Source organism: Grus americana, chromosome 5 (genome assembly GCF_028858705.1).
Source record: "Grus americana isolate bGruAme1 chromosome 5, bGruAme1.mat, whole genome shotgun sequence".
Lineage (NCBI taxonomy): Eukaryota > Metazoa > Chordata > Aves > Gruiformes > Gruidae > Grus > Grus americana.
The window spans coordinates 52,428,099-52,454,467 of NC_072856.1; the positions used below are offsets into that span (position 1 = coordinate 52,428,099).

Consider the following 26,369-nt stretch of genomic DNA (forward strand, 5'->3'; position numbering starts at 1 on the left):
CAGGTTGCCCAGAGAAGCTGTGGATGCCCCATCCCTGGAAGTGTTCAAGGCCAGGTTGGACGGGGCTTTGGGCAACCTGGTCTAGTGGAGGGTGTCCCTGCCTGTAGCAGGGGGGTTGGAACTAGATGATCTTTTGAGGTCCCTTCCAACCCAAACCATTCTATGATTCTATGATTTTCAGACACTACATTTAATTAAATTACAGTTTTTCTTTCAGCCCAAATTATGTTGCATTATCTGGACCTCTCCAAGTAACAATTCCTTTCTTTTTCTTTTCTTGGTAGTAAGAGTCAAGAAGTATTTCAGTCTAAATCTGCTCAATTTCAGTTTGTTCCCTGTAGGAGGAACCATAAGAATCAACACAATATTTGTTTAACGCAGTTGCAGTTCAAACATTTTTAGTAAATATGCAATGGTAGACAAGGAAGTCCATTAAAAAAAAGTATCCATGATATTAAAAATACAAACTAGATATGTTCCAGAAGTTTTACCTCAATTTCATAACCATAAGGACAAAACTTAAATTAAATAGAAAGTTTATCTTTTTAATAAAAGTTTGAAGACATCTTAATAGATTTCTCTGAAAAATCTATTTATAGATTTCTATAATCTATATTTATATATTAGATTATATTCTATAATCTATATTTATAATAGCTATTTCCCAAACAGATGTGTCTCAGTCCCCAAAATGCTATTAGTATCAAAGTCTTTAAGAAAGGTATTCTTGCCTCATCATTCATGTTTTCACTGTACTCAATCACAGAAGTTAGGTACAGAGGAAAAAATTGCAGCTATAAGCAATCACTGAATTATAAGGACAAATACATATTTTTAATTAAGAGAAAACATACAAAAATCTAGATTAACACACTACAAAATTTAGCACATAACAAGATTTCTTAGAACTTACATGAAAAGTGGCCTTGACATATGTATGCACCGCAGCTCCTGAAGAGCCTAAGTTATCAGGAGTCATTAGAGGGTTGGATGACAGCTGGCTGCCATCCTGAAGCCATTCGTTGTATCTCAGGCTGGACATTTTAATTCTTTTGTTTGGGTCCACTGTTAGAAGTCCTAATAGAAATATATTACAGTCTCTTAAACTGTGACCTATTTATCCTCTTTTAATAGAAAATGCAATTATGTTTAAGAAAATCTCATGCATTGCTTTGATAAGTAAGTCATAGCAATATTTATCCTAGGTATGCCAATATTTATCCTAGATAAGGCTCACACAACATTATACTGTCATCCTCTCCAGAAGAATCATTAAATGCAAGAAATTGCTATTTAACTCTTTGATAACTCACATCTCTCTTCACACAAACTTGGAACTACCAAGTGGTTTCTTCACTTAAAACCTCTCTAGGATGAAGTTCAAGAGAGTAAGCCTCTGATTCTCTGTACTGATTCACTCAGATTCTCTCCCACTGAAGTCGGAATCTGGAGATGCCTACATTTTTGGCAGAAAAATTCCTTACAAGCCTGCTTCTACAGAAATTGAGAACCCCAACTTAGCAGAATTAAGATTGGTGTCTATCTCATGCTGAAAACATAATTAGATGCTCAAAAGCTTAAGGGGAATCAAAGCATGGCAAATATGAATGCAGCAGCTCAGAAATACAACAGTCTTGGTACAAGCATTGAAAAGCAGCCTGAGGAAAAGATGATAAGAAAACCATTCATTTTCCGCAAAAGGTCAGCTTTTAAAACATTTATCTCATAACCCGGTGTTTTTACAAAAGCAAAAATAAAATAATAATAACGCTGCTTTTAAATATGTTTTAAAAGAGTGACTTCACTTTTTCTGAAGCTCCTCAGTTACTTCTAACCCTGCTAACCTTCCATCAGCATCTCTCTACATTAGAAAGCTCTCTGCTCTCTACAAGCAATCTGTAATGTCATTCTGCTGTGCCCAGTTTTGCCCATAACTTGTATTAGGGGTTGGTACATAGCTCAAGCTGTGGATACTACTCTGTCAGGTTAGGCACTCTGATGCTGATCACAGCAGCCGGATATTGTCTAGTCCTCTAAACGTTAATCTTTTGAGATAAAAATATAAGCTACTTGAAATATTTGTGAATACATACCTTGAATTAACTCTTTAGCCTCTTCAGAAACATTTTTCCAAGCTTCTCCTTCAAAGGAAAATTCTCCCTTTTTTATTTTCTTCATAATTTCCAATGCACTGGTACATGTTAAACTTTTGTCTTGAGACTGAAATGGTACCTGTCCTGATAGCATTGTATACTGTCATGAGAACAAAAGTAATATTAACAAACACAGTATATTTATTGACAATCCTATTACTAAATATGGAGTGCTGCTGTTTGCATCACCAGCACTACACAATAAAACTTTGACTATGATAACTTCAAGGCTCTAGAAAATTTGAAATATGCAAGACTTTGCCTAGAGTCTTTGTTAGAAAAAACATTCAAATGTTTCAGGAAACTAAAACCAAAACACAATGGTATTTCTACACAGTTTATATCTATTGAAATTCATTTTCTGTAAGTCAGAATGCAGGCCGATTCCTTCCCTGAATTCAAACTGTAGGAAGATTATATGGATCTATATATAAAAATCTCCTAACAAGAATACCTCTTTTTGAGAACCAGACTGTATCAAGTATTTTTTCCATTCCCAGAAATGTTGAATTTACTGCTTAGGAAAAAAAAAAATCTCCACCCCGGAAAACATCTGTCTTTGGAACCTATTATTTGTGCAGCAGTATTTTCACCTCACTTGAATTCAGCATCTACCCAATTCAAGTCTGAGATTGTGTCAAGTTCTTCGCATTTTAACAAGAAGTAAATACATGCAATAAAGTTACAATTAAAAACCTTAATCACTCACCAAAATGACCCCCAAACTCCACAGATCACAAGATTCGTCGTAACCATTGTGATTCAAGAGCTCTGGGGCAGCATAATGAAGAGTAAAACATGGAGTCTTAAGAGGCTGATTATCAGGTGGTTTTAAACGAGCAAAGCCGAAATCAATTATTTTTATTTCTGAATTATCAGTTTCATCTGTAAACAATAAATTCTGAAAAGCAAAGACAAAAGTCAATACCAGCACTGGGTAGAAAATTGGTTAGACTACTTAATAGTTATTTTTTTCCTACATTTATTACTACAGAAAACTGTACATTACCTAAAGAAAAGGGGAACTGGGAGACACTGGATAAAAAACGGAAAAGTAGAAATAATGGTACTCTGGGATGTAAGAAAATGTGATGTGTTTATCTGCCTCCTGTATACCTTCAAGTCATAATAGCTCTGTCTGAGATTACTAATGAAAATGGGTAGTTAGCAGAGAACAGTGGGGAAAATAATTTGGGGAACACTGACAATAAAAAAGTAAAGACATCAACATAACTGAAGAATTGCCTTCTTCCTCAAACAAAAGTAAATTTTCTTAAGCTTCTGCTTCCTTCTGGCATGTTGTGAATGACAGCACGCTTGTGTGTGGAACTCTTGTTGCGTGTCTTGTCTTGTCCCTGAATAGACTTTGGTCCTCAAGCGGTAACACACTGAAGCCATATTGCCACGAGCATAATAATGCAAAAGAATAATTCAAAAGCCTTACACCAAGGTAAAGAAACTTTGATACAGTAGTCCCTGAGAATTCCAGCTTTACAGACTGGAATGGGGCATCTCGGACTTGAAAACACACAAGTTGTTATCAATTCAGAGGAAGATTTAAGACGATCTGTTCTTCTTTTCCCCAAGATACAGGAGTGAAGCTAAGTCTTAGGTGAACTGGCTGAGGCCAAGATGAATTATAAATAATTTCTACTCTCCCCCTGAACTTCAGAGAGAAGAGAGGAGAGCAAAATTTTGCCATTGTCTTTGCTGTTAAATCTACGCAATGCTAGAAAAAGTCTCAATATCATAAATCCTACAGCCCTATGTAATTTTGTAATACAAAAGGTGAATGAGTCAAAGTAATCAAGCAGATCAATAAGGAGAACCTGAGAACATTCATTACAGATAAAAGAGAATAGCTGCTACAAAACAGTATTTTTGCCTGCTATACAGTTGTTATAGCTTAATGGACAACCAGAAAAGTCAGTTTTCCATATTAAAATGCTGTACAAAATGGATCTGAAGGAAGCTTAATTTCAGCAAAAATATTAATGCAATGAGGATAGGTGACTAATACAATCATCTTTTTTCTACGGTGATGTTATATAGCCAAGAAGTAACTAAAGAACTGCACTAACATTGGTTTTAAAAAGATATCCTTTCTTAAGACAAAAATGAAATTGGTTATGTAGAGAAAGAAAGGTACAGTCCGAAAGTCCTAAGTTGGGTTCAGACTACTTTGTTGATTAGGTACATAAAGCATGTTTCACAAAAAACCACACTTCAAGCTATGTTCCACATATATTTTAAGGATATCTAAGCAACATTATCTCTGCCTTGGTAAGTTTTTTCTAATATCTTTAGAACCCAGTTCACAGATTAATGATCACTTCACAGAAAGAGTCCTCAAATTCTCTCCTGAGAGGCTCCAAATGGTCACATATGTTCCACAAATTCTTTAGTTCTGTGAATTCTCTATTTTCTATCCAGTACTTTTCCTCTATTTTGCAGAGCAATATATGTGATCTGATCACTAGTGCTTAAACAGAAGAGCCTTCCAGTCCCCACAATTAAAAAAAAAAAAGCCTTAGTGACATGTAACCAGTAATATTTTTTAAAATAGACTTATCAGTATCAGATTAGATGTCAAAGTTGAACATTCAACAAATCTGACTGGAATTGTTAGAAAACCAACAGAATTTCCTATATAGCTTTTTACAGAAAGGTGCACTAACCACATCTATATTGGGAAGCCTGCATATCCCATGCTAAGTTCATGTCTGAACCTAAAATAGTAACTTTCAAAACAACAAGCCGGAAGGAGACAGGCTGGTTAAATCCAACTCTGTGGAGGCAATGCATTCTGCAAGCTGTTTGCTAACCCTTCATTACTTGGACTTCCCAGGCTTCTGCTCTCAAACATGATGGAGAATTGCAGGCTCCCTAATTTACGATGCAGCTGAAGCTCTCTGCTTTACAGAAACTAGCCTTGATATTCAAGATGGTAATAAGACTTAAATAATGAGAATAGGAAGAGAGAAAGGATTTCTGGGGTTTGTCCTTTCAATAATGATTTGTTTCAAAAGCTGTTTTCTTTCCTTGATGATGTCAGCAGAGAAACTTTTTCCAAGAGTCACATTTTTACCTGACACATTAGAATTTCACAATAGCCCCTCTTTATTTAACTGTTTATTTAGTACAGAAACTCCAATACAGAGATGCTTTCAAACACATATATTTTGGACTGATTTTCAGAAACAGTTTAATACCAACACCCAGCAGACTATTTTACCTGTTGAACTGGAATTACTATAAATGAAGTAACTTTGTAATATACCAGAAGGTATGTTACAAAAGGATGAAACATTGGTAGGAACAGTGGATCATTTTAAACTGCAGAACCAAAAGGAGTAGCTATTTCCTGAGGTACGATGACTGTAATCACCAACACAACATCCTTACTGGATGAACTAACAGCAATCTACACTACTCTTGGGCTAAAGAAAGCTAACACATATCCAAACCCATTGTTGGTAAAGAAAAAGGAGCAAATATTGACTCCAGGAAGCAGAACAAAGCCAGTGGTTAATCTTCCCTTAGTAAATTGAATTGTCTGGAAGGGAAGACACTGCACGATAAAAATACCAGAACAAATAATTATTGAAAAATATATATTAAAATAATTCATCTTTTGGGAAACTACTAAACTCACTGAACTCAAATCACACATCTTTATAGTTGGTTGCATTAGTTTGTGGTTCATTTTGCATTTAACTGGGACTGAAGACAGTACAAGGGTGTCGCAGCTACCTCCAAAAGAAGCCCTACCGAGGGGATTAAGATCAAACAAAAGGTGGAAATGTACAGGCAAAGCACCCAGGCAACCTAGCTCTGCTTGTGAACTGTTTCATACAATAAACATATACTTACCATTAGTAAAAACTGTTCCCAAATAGGCAAAGAACGGTTTTGAACAAGTTAGAGTGTAAATTACTTACAAAACTAAAATTTTTTCCTAACAGTTACTTTTACCTACGAACAGGAAAATATCTACAGAATTTGCTAAGTGATAATATTTTATTAAAAATATAGAAGTAGAAAAATGTGTAGTAAAAGATGGAGGAACAGAAGTATGTCACATTCCAGGTATTTCATAACTTAATGTCTAAACATATATAGGCAAGTCACTATACCTCAGGTTTCAGATCTCTATGGACAACTCCTACATCATGCATATGGCTCACTGCTGAAACAAGTCTGCGCATAATATGACTGGCCTCAGTCTCACTGAAATGTTTCTTTTTCTGAATACGTTCAAGCAATTCTCCTCCCTTCAGCAATTCCATTACTAGAAACGTGTGAAGCTGAAACAATAAAGTATGTCATGTTAGAAATTTAACATTACAAACCAACATTCATTCAGGAACTAGGTGCTATTTTGGTAAGTTCCCAATGTTTGAAGAAATAAAACTGCTGCTCATAGCAATTTGGTGCTTCTTACTGGCCCTCCAAATTGCATCTCAGATGACATTTTCCCCATCAGTCTCACTGAGATTGAAGAATTTTGATGTCTTCCCCAGGTCCACCCATATTTAGTTACAAAAATGCAATGCTGCCATGTAAATGAATAAATTTGTATGGAGAAGAAATGCCTTTCTTTAGGCTAACAAATAAAGCTGGAAAAAGCTAGACTTTTGCTGTTTAAGCCTGTTCTGATGTAGAGATACATTTCTATTAATATGGATAAGGAGTTAGCCATTTAATGTTACCAAATCCTTTAAAAACACCCTGAAACTTTACTGAGAAATCAAAGATTATCTAGAATTTCTTCTGATTTCATCCCCTCCAGAGTAGTAGCCAAAGCTACTCTATCATTAGAATCACAATAGGTATCATCCCAAACATTAAAAGAGTACTTTTTTAAATTTAAAAAGTAATGGCTGTTTAGATGGTTGTTCTTTTCAAGACAATCAATAAGCAGTGACATCCTTGATTATAAGACAACATTAGCACACAATCAATTGCAATTCAAATGTCTTGCAATTAAACAAACAGCAGACTTCTCAGGACAGGAAAGTGAAGGTAGCATTCTCAAAAGGCAATGGATGTAGGCATGTGATGGCTTCTAGCATTTCCTTCCCCTGAATGACAGTAAGAAAATTAATATTTGCAAGGAAATAAAAAAGTTCTGGGAAGAGGTCAAAAAAATGAAATTCAAAGAAATAGCCAGGAAGAGAAGGTGCACACTATTTAGGTATCAAGGAACAGAAGCAGAGCTATGTGGACAGAAAGCAGTAACACTTCTTAGAACAAACAAGGTGTCTACTAGTCACATCACTAGTAATGCTTGTAAGGTGTCCTCTCCTGCAAATTTTCTTTATGTCTTAGGAATAGCTCACAGGAAAGTCAGAAAGGATAAGGAGACTTTTCTCTGCTAGAAAACTTCTCGCGGCTTACAAAAACAGACTGCAACCCAATACTCTATGGTTGGATTACTAAGATAGAATTTGATCACATATTAAAGCAAGTTAAAAATTGGAACTTTTTTTACGCTTTTTTTTTTTTTAAGACAAACCACAGAAGTGTCAAAACTAGAAAACTTTGATCAGTTCTGTCTTCAGAATATTGTGTATGAGTAATCTGGAAGATAACACCTGGAAGCTACCAGGAGAAACTAAAAATACAATGGTTTGGCTGGTTGAGAGTAGCCTATTCAGTTGCAGAGCAAACTTTTTTTTAGGTATTCCTGAGTATAGTCATTTATAGTCATATAGTCAAAAAAGGCTTCCTTATTAAATATTACAATACAGATTTTTCATCCTCTCAGCTCATTTTAGAAGTGCTCCACATGAGCACTCTGCTGGTCCTTGTATAAACAGCATAACGGGGATAGACTGGGATGCAAGGGGAGGCAAGACAGCCCATGTTCCATTACAAAATCATAGACTAGAATCACAGAGTAGTTTAGGTTGGAAGGGACCTCCGCAGGACATCTGGTCCAAACTCCCTAGCTCAAATCAGGGCCAACCTCCAAGTTAGATCAAATTATGGCTTATTACATGCTGTGGAGCTTGCATTACACTAAGGAAAAAGACAACTAAGGTCCCTAAATAAATCCTAAACTGATCTCAATGTATTTTCAAATAGAGGCTCTACTTTCACATTTGATAACTTAGCAAACTGCTTGGTTATTTCCATTAAGCTACTAATATGTAAGAAAAAAATGCTAGATATGTAGTCTTCATTTGCAAGATTTCCAACTTATTTCACAAATATAATTTTAAGATTCACGACAACCCTGATGGAAGGTGATTAGGTACCGCAGTATCATAGATATAGAAACTGGGTCATTAATATATTGTATGATGATTAACTAAGTAGACCAAGGACAGAACCTGAACCCAGGACACTGATTCTTCCAAATACTTTTTTTATTTGCTAGAGTAACTGCAAATTCCCTTGAATGCAGAACTTCTGCTTCATCTTCTATAATGACTAGACAAAAATCCTGGGAAAAAAGTCGCCTCCACAGTAACAGTATGCTTCACTCCTAAAAGTTCTTGGGAAAACACATGGCAACGTGTTTGGCAAGTGGTGATTATAGCTTCTTCAAAATACCTGGTCATGATAAACTTCATGTAACTTCACTACATTCGGGTGTCCTTCGCAGAGTTTCAGAGCTGTTATTTCTCTCTGGGTGTTGGCTTCCATTCTGGAAAAATTGAGCAGTCATTTTGTACCAATTTTACTGAGCAAATTGCACATTCAAAGTGTTACACCTATTTTTTAATTGCTTGCAATCCAAATTTTTTAATATTACAACTGCTTGAAGACAATTAAAAGCATACTCAAAGTAAGCTGAGCAAATCTCTCCACATGACCCTGCAAGTTAGGACATTAAAAAACCGCACCCAGATCAAACAATTTTTTTGATGCAACTGCAACTTGCTATAGCAAAAGCTGAAATGATATTACAGTATAGTTTATACCTAAAACAAACCTTTCCCTTAGTCCAGGGCAATTTGACTTCACCTCTGTTCCTACAAATATTTATTAGTTCAGCTTTATCTTGAAGACTCAAATTATTGGCCCAATCCTTTTCCATTCTTATAAAAAAGAAGTACTTCCAAAGCTGTATGGAAACTATGAGCTCCTACTAGAAAAGAGAGTAACATCATCTATATATGAACTGTGTTATACAAATGAACCCCTAAGCAGGCCATTGTAAAAATCTAAAATGGAAGAGATAAGAAGAAACTAGCTCCAGAGCAAAAATCATTGCACAAATTCTCTTTCAGGTACTAAAATCTATAGCCTAAAAAAATTGAACATGCTGACCATTATAAAAACTCTGTGAATGGGGACAGAGAAGAATATTTTGGTTTCCACTAAATACACACATTGATTTATTTTGGGCTAATAATGCCTGGAAATTTTTGCCAAAATTTTCTCCAAGAAAAGCTAATCCTGTACTGACTTAGAGAAAGGCCTTAGGGATAACAGACAGAATCTCTCTAACTACACGTTCTTAGTTTTTCATTGCATTTTTTTTTTTCCTAATTAGGACCAGAACCATGATGAGACTTTTGTGCAAGAGAATTCTGGACTTCTGCAGGTTTCATATAATCAACAACTAAGCTGTTCAACCTGCATCTCTGATGATGATGTTGTTTAAACTAGAAGTGATTTCAGGTCCCTAAGAAATTAAAAAACCTGACTCTCAGTCTTTCCGCCCTAAAATACCATCAGGAGAAGGTGGACCTAGGAAACAGATGAAAGGTTCAGTATCATGAACATAAACCTTTGAAATTTGTGTGTGAACTTTTCTGAGTATTTCCCCTCTATAAATAGTTACCATCTCAGATTTTAAACAGACAATATAATGAAAAACAAATGGGAAGCTCTAAAACAGTAACTCAAGCAAGTTTACAGGACTCCACTGTTTCACTGGCCTTCAGACACACAGATAAACCTCAAATTGTTCGATGGAGGCAGATCCAGCCCTGCTAACAAAGCAACATCACAGAGGAACTCTTGATCCGAGCTTTCACCTCAAGTATCATGAAAAGGTTGGCCTAGGTGTAGGATCCACTTTTTTGGCACCTTTAATGGGTAGGAGTTAAAGACTGTCTGGCTTTGAGGCAAAGAAGTTACTAGAAACCTGTTATATTTTTCCTTTATCAAAAGTTACCAGTGTGGTTTGCAGAGCAATATTATTTACAGTTCAACAGTTTCTTATTCAAGGCTGGTTTGTGTCCAGCCATCCAGACTGTGGGTTTACTGCTACCTCTAAATAGTACATAAACATGCTCTGAGTCTGCTCACAGCCTGCAATCCTAAAAAAAAAAATCCCTGTATACAGACCACTTCTTACCTTCATTTAGCCTGGTCCACCAAGATGAAGGAAAGAGCAAAAGAACTTGTGAGTAATATCATTTAGGGACATCATTCCTAAAAGCTTAATTCTATGGGAAAAGTCAATACTAGTTTGCTCACTGTTATCCAGAAACAAAAAAACCATTAGCTTAAGATGAGATGGGAGTACTGACCTGCAGCTCTGCATGCCCCACAGAAAAAAAATTTGAATGCAGACACAAGGCAGAGATTTCCAGATTAAAACACCCAATGTAGCTGCCTACTGCATACTACTTGTCTAAGGTCTCATTACGAGTGAAATTCTAAATTAATGAATCTTACAGGGTGAACTAGTTCACTGTAAAATAAATACATACCTAGAGTAGGATTCAGTGGCCTAAACACAGGAGAGCCTGGAAGACATCAGCCATGAAGACATCTACATAAAGGTAGTAGTCACAAGACTGATGGGAACTGGCAGACAGAGAGGACACCAACAGATGCTAAAATGGCACTACGTAGATGCCTATGGTTAAGTTACTGAATCCCACTGCTAGTGCCCGGTCATTCGAGTCTCTCTGCAGGCTCCACTAACAGTTTTGAGTAGGCCTCCATTAATCATAGCAGATCTCAGAAAACTGACTCAGACACCTATACTTGTCTTATTCTTGAACTTATCCTATGCAAAAAGCATGCAATGAAACACTTAAGTCTGGTGGACAGTTGCTTCTAGAGCCTGGAAAAACAGAGGTACAGCCAAATGTCTTGGAGAAGAGATCACTGTGAACTATCATTCTGATAGCAAAACATTTACACTTTCCTTTCCCTTTTCTGCCAGCATTCTACAACACACTAGAGACATTTACTAATGAACACTGCAAAATGAAGCTAAAAATCCATCCACCCCTCAAAGAATCCCTTGCCTTTATTTTTCTCTGGGCAGAAACCGCCAGTGGTATCCGTTCTAGAAAAGGACCACATGGTCCCCATGTACAAAGCAAGTCAGCTGCCTCCATTGTGATGCTCTCTTCAGAACATCCAGGAAACAAGATGCAACTTACAACTCCATAGTCTAATTCCATTTTACATGCATATACACACACACACTTAATTAGATCTGAGGCAACCCACACTACAGATCCTTCTTAAAAACAATGTCCTAGGCAATCAACTGGGCTGCTTAGGAAAGGGAGCTAGTGTAAGTCTACATTCAGTTCACTTAGGTCTAAAGATAAGAGGGCCTTATACCTTACTCTGGTTAGGAGCAAAATTAGGGAAAGTTAGGGTAGAATACAATTAGGAACCAGAAAAGCACTCTTTAGGTTTCTTCTTGTGTCCTCCCCAGCAAGAGTAACATTTTGTTTCAAAAGACTCTCAGAATCTTTTAAAGGTCATAAGGTTACTATAAGCTTCTGTAGATTCTTCAAATAGGAAATTATTTTAAAGTTATTTTTCCACTTCCAAAAATGTAGCGAACATTATTCTAATTCATGGGTGACAGTAAGCAAAGAAAATATTTTTATTGTCTTATAGAATATTTATACCTTTTGCTAATTATTTTTACTGCATACTCTTGGCTAGTTTTCTTGTGTAAGCACTTTCGACAAATGGAAAAACTTCCTTCTCCCAATGGTTTCTCTTTCAGATCCAGTTCATAATGATGATAAAATGGAGAGTCCTGTTAGGAAACTGTCTGTATTTAGTTCTGCAGAATACTTTTAGTATACACAGTCAAAGACAAAGAGTAAAGTTTCGTGAGAATTTTTCATCTACATTTAAAATTGTGAAAGAGCTCTGTTTTTGATAAAATATAATCTTAACTTCTATTTAATAAAATGCATAAAGTTTATTCTAACAAAGAGTAAATCTTACATTACATTAAACAAACAATCACTAAATAAATCATTACTACTACAATAGTTTAAGATACAAAATATTCAGACAAACAGGATCAAAGATGGCTGTACATACATTTATCCACAAAACTATGTGCTTGTTTGAAGACATCACGATAGCATGTGTTCTTATAAGGCTTCACACAACTATACACACTTTTGGGCAAATACATCATAGAAGGAATTCTGATATCATTAAAGTAGCTTCAAAAATATCTACAATGGCTGGCTAAATAAGAAGTATCAGGAGTCAAATTACTATTTCTACTATACTTCAGTCTTCTGGAAAACTAGACAACCATCTCATTTTTCCAATTAAACTTCAACCACTTCTTAATATACTACATGCAAATTATACGCTTGGAGCATCTGAGGAGCTGTTACAGAGAACAGATAAATGAATAATGACTATTTTGTAATCTGTAGCCTAGCTTGTGATTGCTGCTTTGAAAGTTATGTGCAGTTCCAAGTTAACCAAATTAATTCAGGTCTTGATATTATTATTATTACCTTCATCATAGCACTTCTGGCAATAGTTGTAGTTCCAGGCCGCTCATCCCCCATATAAAATTGAAGAGGATCTACTGTAGCTGCATTGCGTTTAAACAAAATAGAAGGTGCAACGAAAGAATATCCCTATGAAATTAAGACATTAGAAAATGGCATGGCTTGAAATTGTTGCACACAAACTATCATACTGCATACAAACATTAGAAGTTTCAGAAGAATTTTTCAAAGAAATCAGAATTTTCATAACATAATACAGAAACCGTTAACTGACTCATTGATGGGTAGATATAACTCTGTTCAACGTGAGCAAGTATCTTCCTGGAATTAGTTATATGATTCTCCACAGTTACAGACAAAACAATAGTAATACAAAAAATTAAAAAAATCTGGCTCAGCTTCAATTGTTTTGCAATAGTGATAAAGGCTCATACTTCAAACTAGCTAGCTTCCCAGAGCACCTTTAAGTTAAGGCACGAAATAGTTTTTATGTTGTGAGGTAAGCATCAAACCATTTTAAATGGTGCCCAGTTTGGGTATCATAACAAGAACAGCTGTGACTACCACTGCACAATGAATCAGATTGTATTATGACACACATAAATTACTTGCTATAGCGAGTACAAATCTAACAACTTCCAAAACATGATGCTACATTCCTGTACTCTAAGCATTAAACTGCTCAAAAACAGACAATAAAAAACAACAAAGCACAAGGAGGGGGAGGAGAGAAAGCAACCTGAACTGCTGTTCACCTCGGGAGCTTTGGTACCCAGTTGGCTGCACATGAGCTGTTTCTGCCCGTCTGACATCCATCTGTGCAGTCCAAGAAGGGATCATTCTTTAATAGCATGGAGGAGATGGTAAAGAATGCTTCGTTCCTGATCTGTATATAGTAGTCTAGTAATTAGAGCACTCCTATGGGATGTGGAAGACTTACTTTCAACTCTGCAGTTAGCTCCCACTTCCCAAAGGGATAACTAGAGTATAATATGGGCATCTGCAAACTACATTGCTCTTCCTGAAGCTGGTAGCCCAGGCTGATGGAGTCAAGATGACAACACTCATAAGGTATGAAGAATTAATAAAGGACAGATTGACTTTAGTCCAGCAGGTAGGACATTCAGCAGGGAATAGAGAGACATGGAATTTTACGTTTGCAGTAGCACTGTTTCCACCTTTCTCATTTTGTAATTGCTGAACAAACAGCCCTGGGAACTGGGATTGGAAATTACATAGTTAATTTCAAATAACTTAGAAGCTGGGGGCGGGGTGGGGAGGCAGCTAGCTATACATGTGGAATTGTTAAATAAATTTTTTTTTTTTTAAATGAATGTGAATTCTTAAAATACCTGAAATATTCTTTCTGAAGTCTGAGGAGTTGCTGCAGGAGAATATGTTGGATCCATTTCTGTAAACTCTTCTGCAAAATTACTGACATCCAACTCATCTCTGATTACTGGTTTAAATGGAGCCGATACTTTTTTGGCAGCTAAATCATCCCAATTCATATTCTAAACCAAAATCAGGAAAATAAGTTTGAATCAAATGAAAATTTAACAGAAACAGATATTGGAAAGCGAGACTTGTCCAGAAGCAAACAGTCCTAATTCCATTTGCTATTTTTCATAGGCAGATGAAAAGCATTCAAATTATGCCCCACTAATTTGCTTAGGTACAGGCAAGACATATCATACTTATTTGTAAGTAGACAGAGTCCAGTTTAAAAAAAAAAAAATCAACACAAAGAAATTTAACAGTGAAGATAAGCCAAACAATTAGCATGACAGGCCTTAAATTTCTTCCTCTGTTTCAGAGGAAACAACATTTATATTTTTGTAAGCCACAGTGCATCCACGCACTATCTTGCTGATTTCTATGCTTAATTACTAATCTCAGTTTCCAGAGCCCTGAGAGCATAATGCCTCTGGATTTTTACTTAAATGCATGACCAGAAGTAGGAAGCACAGATAGAGTAGTTATGAGAAAATGGCCCTATTACTGTAAAGGAGTAGAAATGAAATGAAGTCAAGATTAGAAAGTGTTGTACGAGGAAAAAAAAAATGTATCTTCCAAACCAAACAGTGAATAAAGGAAGCTTAACTCTACTTTGTCAGACTCTCTTATAAGAGGAAAGAAATACAGAAGGAATGAGAAGAAATTCAGAAGTTAAAAAGCCAAGTTATTACCCATGCAGAATGTTATGATAATTACTCTGAAAATACTCAAAATGTTTCATTTATACTAACAACTTTAAATACTCCAAAATTTATACCAATTAAAAATATATTTAACTTCAGAAGCACCGGAAATACGTACTTATTTTTTTCAAAGAAAGCACACAAACAATTTTAACCGCAATGGATAGAACAGTACAGATGATGTACGCAAATCCAATCTTCATCATTGTTTGAAACCAAACGTTAATACACTGAAATCTGAATAGAATTAAAATCTACTAAACAAGACTAAAGATTTAATTCGGTAGAGGAAAATACAGAATAGGCGTTTATGACTGGTGGTGAATTTTACCAATATACAAATTTTACTAATAATGTCAGTGGCAAACTTTCTTTTAAAGAAACAACACAAGATATAATTTAAGTGTTTTCCATTAAACCTTCTGGTTTAAGTAGTGTGTCTTTTGGCTGCTTGAAGTAACTGTTAGAAACAAGATATATTAAAAATCTACCGTGCCCTTCTTGTAGTATGCACAAAATCCATATACATAAGCACATGAATATTCTTACTAAGTTCAATGCAATTATTCATGCAATCAACATGCCTCTAAGCTATTCTGTTAACAAAACAGAATTTCTTTAGACTTGAATTTCAAAGGCGCTAACGTAGGAGTAAGTGGTATCTGGGGAGTTTTGTTGTCTGTTTTACCTGGAAAAAGGGATGCTGTTTGATTTCATCAGCATCAGTGGGACCACAACCTAGCCTCTTCTTAGGGTCTTTCATCAAAAGACGTTGAATTATATCCTTAGACAGCGCACTCATTTCTTGCGGATAAGGTGGCTCACTTTTTAATATTCTCCTGTAAAACAAAACAACAATTATTTGTAATTACTTAATGTGTTCAGTGTTAAATTAAATAGTTACCATGCTAATGGTAGTGTTTAACATTTCACTTCTATTGTACCCAAAGACTGGAAGATGACAGATGTGAAACTGCTTTTTTTTTTTTTTAAATAAAGGTTTGAGAACACATGGACATGAAACACAACATCTGTAGGAGATAAACTATGTAACTTAGTCCACAAAAGAAAAATAGTCCTCATTTCATACATACTGAGCTTACTATTGCTATTCAAAAGAAATCTCATAGCTACAACAGATAGCTCCACAAAACCATCAAAATGATGCCTAACAGCAGTTAAAAAACAAAAACCAATTCCAATGTTAAAATTATTAGAAAATAAAGAGAAAAAAACCCACACTTGGACCATTTGAGGTTTGCCTGCACCTTGTATACTGTGTGCAGTGCTCATGCCCTACTCTCAAAAGGGGACAGTACAACTGGAAAAGTTTTAGAGAAGAGTAACAAGATGAATCAGAAATACAGAATGTGTTTCATATGAAGATCTACAAAAAAGGCTAGAAATATCCAGCTTAGCGAAAAGGGGACTTAAGGTGGCTGGGAATCGTGTTCCCCCTCAAAACAATGGATGGTAAAGAGAAAGTGGATAGGGACCTTGCTGTCTCTTTCAACACAAGAACTAGGAGCCATCAAATAAGGCTAGTGGAACTTCAAAATCTTGGAAGCCTAAGTAGAATCACATTTCAATACTTATCTTTTACATGTGTAGCTCCCACAGTTTTTATAAAAGAGGAAGGCAAGTTTTCCTTCAGTTACTCCAAATGTAGATATTGAAGCTAAGGACTCTGAAGGAAAATTGAGAATGCACACAGAAACACATACCAAAGACACATCAACAGGTTCAAAAAGATACACACAGAAAACCCTTTAGCATACAGAATCACAGAATGGATGAGGTTGGAAGGGACTTCTGGAGGTCATCTGGTCCAACCCCCCTGCTCAAACATATTCACCTAGAGCCAGTTGCCCACAGCCATGTCTAGAAGCCTTTTGCCTATCTGCAAAGAGGACTGTTTCCTGATGTTCAGAGGGAACCTCCTCTGTTTCAGTTTGTGCCCACTGCCTCTGGTCCTGTCACTGGACCCCACTGCAAAGAGCCTGGCTCCCTCGCCTTTGCACCCTCCCTTCAGGCATTTATATACATTGATAAGATCCCCCTGAGCCTTCCCTTCTCCAGGCAGAACAGTCCCAGCTCTCTCAGCCTTTCTTCATATACTTCAGTCCCTTAATCATCTTTGTGGCCCTTTGCTGGACTTTCTCCAGTATGCCCACATCTCTCTTGTACTGGCGAGCCCAGAACTGGACCCAGTACTCCAGATGTGGCCTCACCAGGGCTGAGGAGAGAGGAAGGATCGCCTCCCTCAGCCTGGTGACACTTTGTCTACTGCAGCCCAGGATACCACTTGCTGCCTTTGCCACAAAAGCACATTGCTGACAAATGTTCAGCCGGGTGTCTATATATCTATACGCATACTCTCACTGTGGTGACTTTGGAAGCAAGGAGGACTTAAGAGTGCCTCCACTAAACACAGACTGAAAGATTTTGAAGCTATGAGAGACTGCAAGGCTGAAATTATATGAGGTTGCGGCAGCACTAAAATCGCAATTTTTATATGTCTCATAGAGCTTAAGTTGATCACCGCAGGACATTTTAATTTTTGTTTAAAGTTTCTGCATGACATATCCTTAGAGTTAGCTATCCCATGGGAAATCTTTTATCTTGAAATACGTAACTTCTTGGATTACTCCAAAAATAGATACAAACAGATTGTTTCCTAAATAATCTTGTCCTGCCAGTGTAGAAGGACAAAAACAAGTTCAATACACACAGATCCCAGGGGTTGTTTCTACTGATGTAGTATCCAATTTCAAGCAAAACGAACAAGACAAAACAAGCTAACCTCTTGGTTTAAGTAACTCTGAAATGAGTTAGGAAAATACAGTCTGAGTTTTAAGATGGATGATCTGCCAATAAGGGTCTAAATAACAGCCACTCTGCCAGCAGAAGTAACAGCAACCATAAGCCTTGTCCTCAACTTCTGGACACACTTCACTTTAAAGAAAAGGAGATAAAAGTACAATATTGCCAAATAATTTCTTAATTAGGGATGTTAATACCAAATTTAAACATTACTAAACAAGAGGATTCTTACACTGTAGGATTGGTGGAGAAGTAAAGATTCAGCCTCTTCAGAAATCATCCACTTTCAGAAAGGGGAAGCAGGTAAGGAAGTAAGAAAACCTTCCTGTTGTAAGACAGAAGACAGGACATCTTGATAGCAAAATTACTTGATTTACAGGAGGGCCAACAAAACCTAAAATGTCTTCTTAGCTTGAAGGTCACTTCAGTCAGAAGAGTCCAAGGAAATGTATTTATCAATCTTTCTGATGAGAGAATCAGAAATGTATATAACAAAGATCCTGGAAAAAGACAAGTTCTCTTTGGGCTCTCAGAAAGGGAAAAAATCCCCAAGTCAGTATTTTTTTAAATTGATTTCTAAAGCAATGGGATTGAGACTCTGGGATGTCTTTAGAATCCCAAAGAAAAATTCTAGAGTAATTTCCTGTCTGAAAAATGTCAGAGATTAGAGATGGCCAAGTCAGATAAAAATTTGAAAATGTCTCTGAAAAAAAGATGCTGAATTGGGATGATTGGTAACAAAGAGAACAAATGAGTACAATTTATCTGTGCAGCCTCAGAAGAGCAGTCTCTGTAGTAGTGATGCTGGTAAGTGCTAGCAATAAGATTCTTGCCTGTGTCTCAGGCTTCCGATGCAGATACAAACATTCACATAATAAAAGAAAGTGTGACACAAACATAAGCAGTGGAAAGTCTTTTATAGAACCCCACACTGCAAAGTTACCAGAAAATTCTTAGCCAAAATAAGTACTTCTGCAGTAACAACACTAGTAGGTCTCATCCCTCTAATTGCAAATTTTCCAGTGACATATTGCATGTCTTCGGTCAGCCTGAGAATTGCAATTGGTTGTACCATTGATGTGTTAACTGAGCAGAGTCCCAGCTGAAGCTGAGACAGGTTTATAAAGTAACTTTGCATATTACTTGACATTCTGCTCTTTGGGTAGAAACCACTCCTTAAATTCTTGGGGGAAGGAATCCCTTATAAAGATTATCTCTCTCAAAACAATTAGCATACATATTTTGTCAATAATAGTTTGGTATAACACTATATTTTACCTAAAGGAAAACTTCTGTGGCAATAGCATCGGTAATTCCTGCCTTTTGCCAAGATTACCGTTTTAAATTATTTCTTTTTATAGGCAGAATTAACAATGAAGTGGTATTTAGCTATGTGAAAAGCAAGCTATGATTACGTTGAGGGATATCTTCCATCTGTCAACCCTCCTAAAGCCCACTGCAGAGAAGGCAGCATTTTGCCATGCTGTACAAGCAGACTCCATGTAAGTTGCATTTATACATGCCAGTGGTACTTGTTCGGAAATACTTTTGAGGTTGACTGATACTATAAAATATTCACGACGGTCTGGACTGGTTCACAGAACCACACTACAGAAGTAGTGAAGAATGAAGCTAATTTCTTTAGAAGTTCCAGGAACTACTTACACTTACCATGGAATTGAAGTATGTGAAGCTATATACACATTAATTAGGATGGAAAGCAAGCTGCCAGAAAAGGAAGACCAGATGGGATCAACAGAGCAGAAATTGGTGAAGACTAATCAAGCAGCTTGATCAAGTAAAAAGAGTCTGGCTTCACTAGTGAAGTGTTGTACTGAGGGGTAAGTCACTCAAGGCTATAACAGTAGCCCATGAAGTGTTCAGAGGAAGGAAGCTGCATGTGTCAAAGTCCTTCCCGGGATGTCTGTGCTTCTGAAAAAAAGCTATGGCCTTTAGCATCAACCTTCCTTTCCTTTTCTGAATCACCTCCATCCTCTTGTACATTTCATGTTTCTGTGGTCCAGTAACAGTGACAGAAGTAAGCAGGAAGAATTAAGTATCCCAAGTGGTGACTGTGGTCAAAGCTGCTGAAGGACTACTCTGCTGTATTTTCTGCTTCTCCTAGCCTAGTACAACCCCTCTGAGCAGGGATGAGCTGAGTTTACCCCAGCTGATAAGAGCACTCTGGATGTACCGAAGACACTTTGAGAGAAACCATCTGTTGCGTAGGTCAAGGAGGTTATTACTTTGAGGTCCTGAATCATTTCCATCTTCTCTATGGCAGACTATGCAGAGCTAGGAGCTAACTCCACTGGTATTGTTTTTCAGGAATTTAAGCTCTGATGACTTTCTCCCATAAATACTACAGACCAAGAGCATACGTGATAATGCAAAGGACATGCTAATGAATGATAAGGAGGAGGAGGAAAACGACACCTTGATGTTTAGAAGCTCCCCCTGTTTATCAGTATCTTCAGAGCCACTTCTATGTAACAGGTGCAGGCTGCCGAGCCTGACAAATTGGCCAAGGAACTCACTGGTTTTGTTATGAAAAATTCAGAGTTGCCACCACTGATCTGTGCTAGCTCCTCGTTTAAAAATTGCATAGACTGACCACAGGTTTATCTGTTCTTTACCAAAGCAGTAGAGATTGGGATACGTGTTTGCTGGCTGAATAAAGTCCTTCTACAGAAGAAAACCAACCAGAAATGCAAAAAACATGTGCCAAAGGCTTATATTACAATGTTAGTCTAAAGAGAATTTGAAGAGGTTTCTGACCTCATTCATTTCAGGGTGATAATCTTAAGGCCTTAAGCACGAATGCCCTTGCAATGCTCAATAAAGGCCTTATAAAGACAGTGTCATCGGGAGCTTTCCCAACATGGACAGCAGATTGCTCCCAGTGGTTAAGATAAAATGAAAGGGGAAAATATGCTGTTAGCCAGAAGCTGAAAGATATTTTCTTCATTTTTCATTTTAAATAACTCTGTAAACAGCTAGTCAATATTCTGATGCACTGCATAGCTGAGAAAATCCAATGTCAAAGAATATGCAAACATCTGTTGACAACAGGAACAATTTAGCAATGTGACTCATGGACCAATTTGACCAATTTATCTTTTAGCATTATATTGACCAAACTATATTGTAAAAACTTCTATTAAATATATCCACTGAGTGATCATTCTGAGAAGTAAAGCATATGGAAAACTAACTGAAGATGGGGCACTTGAACAAACTAATGCCAATTCATTATTGGAAACCATAACTACGTAACCTGTTTAAAACAGTTAACACTGAGAAACAAACCTAATTACAAGAAAGAAGGACAAAAAAAATTTAAGAAGTGGTAACCATTAGGTGCCAACAAAACAAAGATTTTAGACAGAGAAAAGACAAAACCCAACTATTTTGGTCAAAATACAGACATAAAATACGTGATACTGAGATGGAAGCCACCTTTCATCCTCCACTGTGATTAGCCTGAAAGCAGATGCCTGAACCTGACTGTGGAAGAGATGATAACAACATATCAAAAGTGCAGAACTTGAAGCTTCCCCCCCCCCCTTCCATCATGTAAAAGACACAATTAGATCATGAAAAAATGAAAAGATCACCATAGCTGACCAACCAACAAGAAACACTAGTAACAGTTCTAGCATAAACCTATAGTCTATTATCAGTGCCCTTGAACTGTATTACAAGCATCACCAAAAAGATACATATCCATGTTCAGGGAATAAGAGAAAGCAATCCCAAGCCGTAACCCTGTTAAAGGGCAGAGGGATGAGCTTCCAAAGCAAAGTTTTCACCTTCATATTTGAGAACAACTTTACTGAATGCCCCGTCATCTCAGAACTACTAATGCCAGATTCTTTTGTTCCAGCTTTGAGTAGTCAGATGTATATGTGCATCCCCAGTTCTAGGCAAGCTGGAGACTTTGATGCAATACTTATGACTTTCTTAAAACCATCTGCTTTACTGAAAGGTTGAACTGATCTGTAGGCAGAGTCACTGATGTGATGTGATTCACACTAAGTCTAGCATCAAATGCTTTCCCTCATGTGGCTGAGATTTCCTAACTCATCCCTTAGAAAAACATCATTATATTATTGTCTATCAGTTCTTGGACTGTGGAATCCTGTCTAATCATATAAATGCTGTACATTCTAGGTAGACAGCTATGAGCTATCTACAGGACAAAATTGCAGAAGACACCATGCAAATTACAAGTTGGATTTAATGACTGCTCTGTCCTTTAAAAGATCAAGCAATCACTGGAGTCTTCGCAGACAGAAAATTAATAAGGGAATCCCAGTATACACCTGCTATGCATCTTCCCAACAGTTTTATCAAGGAAAGGTTTCTTGCAGAATTGTGGACAAAATATCTTGAGAGGATCTAACAAATGGTCAAATTTCAGCCATCCTCCATGAGTTTAAATAAAGTCTAACCAATTATGTCAAATAAAGAGCACAGGCTGCTATTAGTATTAGTATGCTAATATGGCATCATATGCTTCTACAGATTATTTTACAGATGTATGTATGTATAAAAGGGGAAAAAGATACCTATCTATGCAACCCCAAAGCTGCTAAGATTTTCTAAGCTGCAGCAAAGTAATACTCCAAAAACTTCATGCTCGTTTTAAATCCCTGTGTGCATGACAAGACCCTCAAAAGTCAACACCCTAAAATGGATTTGCCTGTCTTTCAAGTCAGCACTACAAACCACTCACAGTCAAACTGAAAATACTGGGTTTGTAATCAAACCCAGTTCTTGCCTTTGCTTTTGCAGGATGGGTCCCATCAATGGCTCTGCAGCAATGGAAGTCCAGAGTTCTTAAAAATGAAAGGAAGATTTGGGAGGAAGGGAGAAGAAAGGGGAGAGGGCATACTAGAAAAAAGGAGATACTTGAATAGTTCTGTGAAATTATTTTTTTTATCAAGTTTAATACCCTGTAACACCAAGCATGTGAACAAAAAGAATCTTCATGGACAGAGACATAAGGGAAATTAAAGTATGCACTTGCTTAAGTTGCATTTGCCATGAAAGAGAAGTCTGCAGAGTGGTCAAAAAGGTTATGATAAAAGAACTGAACACAATCTCTCATCAGAAGAGAGCAAAAAAAGATACAAACCACACAGTAACTATTTCTGACAGAATAACTGAACTGTCCATTAAAGAGAGATTTCAGAACAATACTTCGTGCTCAAATTTAACAGCAGATAGTCATTGTGCTACACAAGGGAATAAAATTATCTAAAAATATCTAAGATTACTTCCCACCTAGGTAAAATAAAAGGGCCTGGATTCATTTAGAAGACGACTTTCTTCCTTAAACTCAGAAAAAAAAATCAAAGGCCATGGAAACTACGCTTTCAGGGCTTGTGACTGAGTAAGAGAAAACTGAATTTTCTAAGTCTGCTGCAATTGGCAAGTTAAAGCATATTCAGGTTAGGGAATACAATTTCTGTTTGGAATAACTTCGCCATCAAGAAGGAAGTTTGTACCAACTCGTATCTCTGTGCCAGTGCTAGTGATTTTATTACCACTGGCAACTGTAAGTATCTGACGAAGTTATCTGCAATTCAGTTTTTTCATCAGTTTAGAAAGGAAATGAAACTAGAAAGATCAAAGATAGTCACGCAGACACTTTGGAACCTATTTAATTATAGGTGTAAAATTATCTAGAGTCTACATCCCAATTCAACAGAAAACTTGCAGACATAATTGAAAGAATTAACAATTAATAAAAAGGACATTACGTGTAAATTGCAAATGTATCCTCAGTGACAAAATTATCAAAGAAACAAAAGAAATAAAGATCATAGCTTCTGGGCCAGACAGGCTTAGGATAAAGACAGGTACTGAAAATTTAGCTCTTATTTCTTTAAAGAGCTCAGTGTGCCCATGCTAGACATAAATACATGGAGGGTATTTCTGAAAAGCCGTGAATATGGTAACAAGAATTTCTAAATTTAACAAGCTAGCATGTTGGGAAGGGCAGATCATTTCTTTCAGGCATGCTCTCAAGCGAGTACCTCAACAGCTTCCCAAGTTGCAGCAAACTCTACACAGTCCCCTTCAATCCTTAGAAAAAGTTTTTCTTTCCACCTTCTCTGAGATATACTTCTGCTTCCTACTCTTCTCACCCTCTGCCTGGGCTGCAGGAGCATCACAGCCTGCTGACTTCTCACATCCATTCCGCCTGCTCTACCCTACCCTTCCCTCAGGGAAAGCCCTGAATACACTCCTGTTACTCCCCAAGGCACACAGTAACCACCATTCCCCAGAAGGCTCCACATGACTCGGTGCAGCTGCCAGGACAGAGAAAACAGCAATGTTCTCATATGCTCAGGCACACTCTTAAATGGAACATAACATTCATTACATAATAAACTGCAAACACACAAAACAGATGTCATCCACACAGACATTGCTATCAATGGAAAGGATTCAGAAACCAGGGGTCTTGTGAGCACTGAAGACAGATGAAATCAAGTCTGAAATGCAGTCATATAGTTTGGATTAATGAGATTTCAGCTATAAACTAGGGGCTTATCAGTTAGAAGTGATAGAAAAGGAAGAGGAATTAGATCTATCGGTCCACCATTGGCATCAACAAGAGGAACCCAAGAGAAAAGGAAGGAATATCTTTTTGTTCAGATGGTGAATTACTACTTCCCTTAAACAAGATCCTCTTGAAACATCAACAGGAATAAATTGCCCATATGTAAGAAAGAACAACATAAGCTGAGTTAAGAAAAGGCTTTTTCAAGAAGCAGGAAGACTGAGGAACATCTTTATTTAAAGAAGACTGCAAGAATTTACCTTCTAAATTTATCAAAATAAAAGCTGAAAGATTACAGGATTGCTGTCTATAAATGTGTAGCATAAACACCAACCAGAACAAAAGCGTACTGAGCAACAACACAGTAAACTTGCCACAACCAAATTTAGATCAGAAATTAGGTTCTTAGCCATCAGAGGACGGATGTTAGCAACCTTGCAGTTTCTCAGCTTGGAATTTAATCTTAAGTTATCAGAAAGATTAGAGATATTAAAGAACACATAAGGACCTACCAAAAGACAGTCAAATCCTGTAGAATACGTATCTGAAAAGATTCTCAGTTTTGGGGAAAAACTGTATCTGTAAAACTCGGCTCAAGGTTCTCTCTAAAAATTTGTAACTCTTTCAGAGTTCCATTTAGTAAATCTTGGGAGTCAAAGTTACCACTTCAGACATGGCATAAGCAAGCACTCAACAAAATTTCTAACCTTTACTAGGTCAGAAAGAGTTAATTTAACTCTATCATAATGACCAAGAAGGTGAAGTCTGGAATTTTGTTTTGTTAATGGATTTTAAACCTGCAGTTTGTAGATGGAGTGATCTAGCAAGAGCTGACAAAAATCTCTCTAGCTAAATATATGTTTCATGATGTATCAAGATTTTGAATGTGATAATTCTATTTACATATGATTTCATATTTCATTTGACTTCCCTTTCAACAGTAAATATGCAACAGGGTTGAGTATCTACAAAGCTATGGTTCCACTGTAGTTTAAACAAAATAGGTCTTTTGTATAGGTCAGTTCTATTATTTCAATAACCTGCTGAGGTTAACAAAACCTATCTGCTTCCAGATGTCATTCTGTTAAACAGAACTGGAGCACCTAAAATGTTACGCTGGTAGCACTTTCTTCCTAAATATTAGATTAAACCTCTAACAAAACATATATTATGGCATAAGCATCACTTTGTGAGCAAGCCCGTATACTGTACTGTTTTGACTCTTACCTAGAAATCTCTGCTTGGGAATTCTTCTCTCCATCAACTGTAAATGGTGACGCTCCAGTTAATAATTCATACATAAGCACACCAACACTCCACCAATCAACAGCCTATAGAACAACAATAATTATATATGTTATGATATGTTGAAGTAAAATTGTTAAGAAAAGGAGGAACAAAACAATACACTCAGAAAACAACTAGCAAAGGAAGAGCCCACTGATCAATACAAAGGCAAACCTGGACACAGTAAAGCATAAACAATTGCAGTGCTGATTGGAGGTATTTTCTATGATAATTTTATTTTTGTATCTCTCCACTTAGCTTCTTCAACTAATTTCTCAAGCTGAACTCTTTCCACTGACCACTGAAGTTCCTTCACTCCCCCCCCCCCGAATTCATTTTTATTTTTACCATTGTGAAGTGATAAGAATTCTAAAACATACAGTAACAGATGAACCTAAGACTTGCTAAGAAGTAGTGGAGCCTGAGCTTTTAGGAGCATAGGAATGAAACTAACTTTCAAAAAGCACAATTTAAGAGTACAGGTCACAGTTAATCAGGGCACCTGAAAATGCTATGGAATTTTATCTTATATTCCCTGGTCACACATGTGATCTTTGGCTTCCCATATACTAATCATATAATTCATATCTCTGATACCTCACAAATTACAAAATATTTATCTCCTTCGAAA

At 36.8% G+C, this 26,369-nt stretch overlaps 1 protein-coding gene across 3 annotated transcripts in view; it reads right to left on the reverse strand.

The window, feature by feature from the left end:
- Window positions 1-26,369, reverse strand: part of RPS6KA5 (ribosomal protein S6 kinase A5) — an 83,598-nt gene that overhangs the window by 7,285 nt on the left and 49,944 nt on the right. For 2 of the 3 annotated variants that reach the window (XM_054826368.1, XM_054826367.1), the window contains 10 exons: window positions 25,679-25,782; window positions 15,743-15,893; window positions 14,206-14,367; window positions 12,857-12,982; window positions 11,996-12,129; window positions 8,715-8,808; window positions 6,290-6,460; window positions 2,863-3,054; window positions 2,094-2,253; window positions 914-1,077 (listed from right to left, as the gene is read on the reverse strand). In XM_054826368.1, coding sequence (XP_054682343.1) covers window positions 914-1,077; window positions 2,094-2,253; window positions 2,863-3,054; window positions 6,290-6,460; window positions 8,715-8,808; window positions 11,996-12,129; window positions 12,857-12,982; window positions 14,206-14,367; window positions 15,743-15,893; window positions 25,679-25,782 — 1,458 coding nt within the window. Of the gene's footprint in view, window positions 1-243; window positions 336-913; window positions 1,078-2,093; window positions 2,254-2,862; window positions 3,055-6,289; window positions 6,461-8,714; window positions 8,809-11,995; window positions 12,130-12,856; window positions 12,983-14,205; window positions 14,368-15,742; window positions 15,894-25,678; window positions 25,783-26,369 lie in introns of all 3 variants that reach the window. The other variant, XR_008577260.1, reaches the window with a different exon arrangement.